The sequence below is a fragment of the Branchiostoma belcheri genome, unplaced genomic scaffold, assembly GCF_001625305.1.
Source record: "Branchiostoma belcheri isolate BF01 breed outbred unplaced genomic scaffold, Haploidv18h27 scaffold43, whole genome shotgun sequence".
In the NCBI taxonomy this organism is placed as follows: domain Eukaryota; kingdom Metazoa; phylum Chordata; class Leptocardii; order Amphioxiformes; family Branchiostomatidae; genus Branchiostoma; species Branchiostoma belcheri.
In genome coordinates, this window is record NW_017804054.1 from 679,586 (window position 1) to 681,523 (window position 1,938).

Consider the following 1,938-nt stretch of genomic DNA (forward strand, 5'->3'; position numbering starts at 1 on the left):
ATACCAAATGAAACGGACCTTTACAAAGTACCTCATTTGGTGACGCTATGAGGGTGTACCGTTATCCCTCTACATTTGCCCAGAAGGGAGTTAGTCGCGGAAGGAACTTAGCCACGGAGGGAGTTTTGGCATTCTCCGCCCGCGCCACAAACTCTCGTCCCCAGGACAGTTCACTCTGCTACCCAGCATGCTTTGCGCAAAATGCGTTCTCGGCCCCAGGACACAAATACACGCTAATGCTTCCGCACTGTGTTGCTCTGGGGACCCCGCCGCGCGCCCAGATGTGGATTTAATTATAGCGCGCTAGCGGACGCTGCGGAGGAGCGTGGGTTAATAAAATGAGGGCGCGTCACAAGCATAAAACATACAAAGAGCTAAATCCATTACTGCTCCCAGGGCGTGTAAAGATACTGTGCTTCAAGTTCTAACTTCATTTTAATTACACACACACAATCATTGCATTCACATAAAGATCGGACTATCATGGTCGTGTCTAGTAACAAAGACAGCCCCACCGTCTTACGGTGCCTGTACCTAATTAAGCGCGCCTGGAACAAGCCAAATTCCAGCAACAGTGGCGGTAAGCACCGCGAGTGTTACTACCGCCGGCCAGATAACCAGGATATCTGCTTACAGTACCTCTGCTACCAGACAACTGCCTAAACCTACGGTCTATTCCACAGGATTGTAAAAGTAGGGATGTTTCGAAAATAACCATTTACTCCAATATCAAAACAGCTACGGTAAAAATAAAAAGACGTGCATCATCCCGGACATAATGCAACACCACATGCGAAATTACACAGATATGCGACGTACGGCAGAATGCGTTTTGGCTGCGAACATCTTCCAAAAAACTTGGCATCTCTTAACCATGGGCAAAAACATCTGGAACCACTTATAAAAACCACCCCGTATCTGCATGAACTTTTACCTCCCCCCCGCTATTCCAAACAACGCGTTTTTCTGGACCGTTCCAATTCGCCTCGTAATTGTAGGGGTGCGTCTGCGATATTACATTGACCGCGAAAGCAGCAACGGCAAAAATACACATTCGTGCATCAACACGGGCATGCCCGCAGACGGCGTATAAAATTGCGTGCCGATTACACGAAGAGAACCCAGTGTTTTGACTGCGAACATGAAAAATCAGCCGATTACAACACTCCGTCCGGAGGTCCTGACCTCCTTCACGGAGTAATAATGATTAAAGAAATTCACGACTCTCTTAAAAAGATTCCATGGAGGTACATGTATGATATCCTTGATATCTTGTTTTTCAAGGACAAATCAAGGTGAACAACACCATTGACAGGGAAGACGGCCAGTGGCTTAACTTCACTGTGATAGCAAAAGATGGCGGCAACCCTCCCAGATCAACCAACAAGACTTACCACTGGAGAGTTTCTGACACCAATGACAACGATCCAAAGTTTGAACAACCATCCTACCGTGGGGAAGTGTCGGAAAATGCAACTGTCGGAACATCTGTGTTGGCTGTCACTGCGACTGATGCTGATTTTGGGAGTTTCGGGACTGTACGATACACATTGGTTCCTAGGGATAGCAACTTTACTATTGATGAAATCTCGGTAAGTATTTCCATTGAATTTAATACTTGGGAAAGTTGGGATGTATAACTATTGCTACCCCTAATGAACAGATGCAGTACCTGTTAATGCTGGGCTGTGGCATAATACTAAATTTCTTGAATGAAAAGATTCAAGACTAAAAAAATACAACTTAAACTTGAGCTATATCTTATAATTGTTGTTGAGACCACACATGGACTGTATGCTACAAAGAACAATACTACATGTGTACTTGCATCAATTTTTCACCAGGATATTGCACAAAAATATATATCCACATTGAAATAGCATTTGTATAAACCACTGGATGCAAGGACAAATATTGTTTCTTGGTGCACCCATAGGG

The 1,938-nt window shown here is 44.7% G+C and overlaps 1 protein-coding gene across 1 annotated transcript in view; it reads left to right on the plus strand.

The window, feature by feature from the left end:
- Positions 1–1,938, plus strand: part of LOC109478208 (cadherin-23-like) — a 28,078-nt gene that overhangs the window by 15,568 nt on the left and 10,572 nt on the right. Inside the window, exon 22 of the mRNA XM_019779664.1 lies at positions 1,285–1,634. Within this exon, the coding sequence (XP_019635223.1) occupies positions 1,285–1,634 (350 nt within the window). The remainder of the gene's footprint in view (positions 1–1,284; positions 1,635–1,938) is intronic.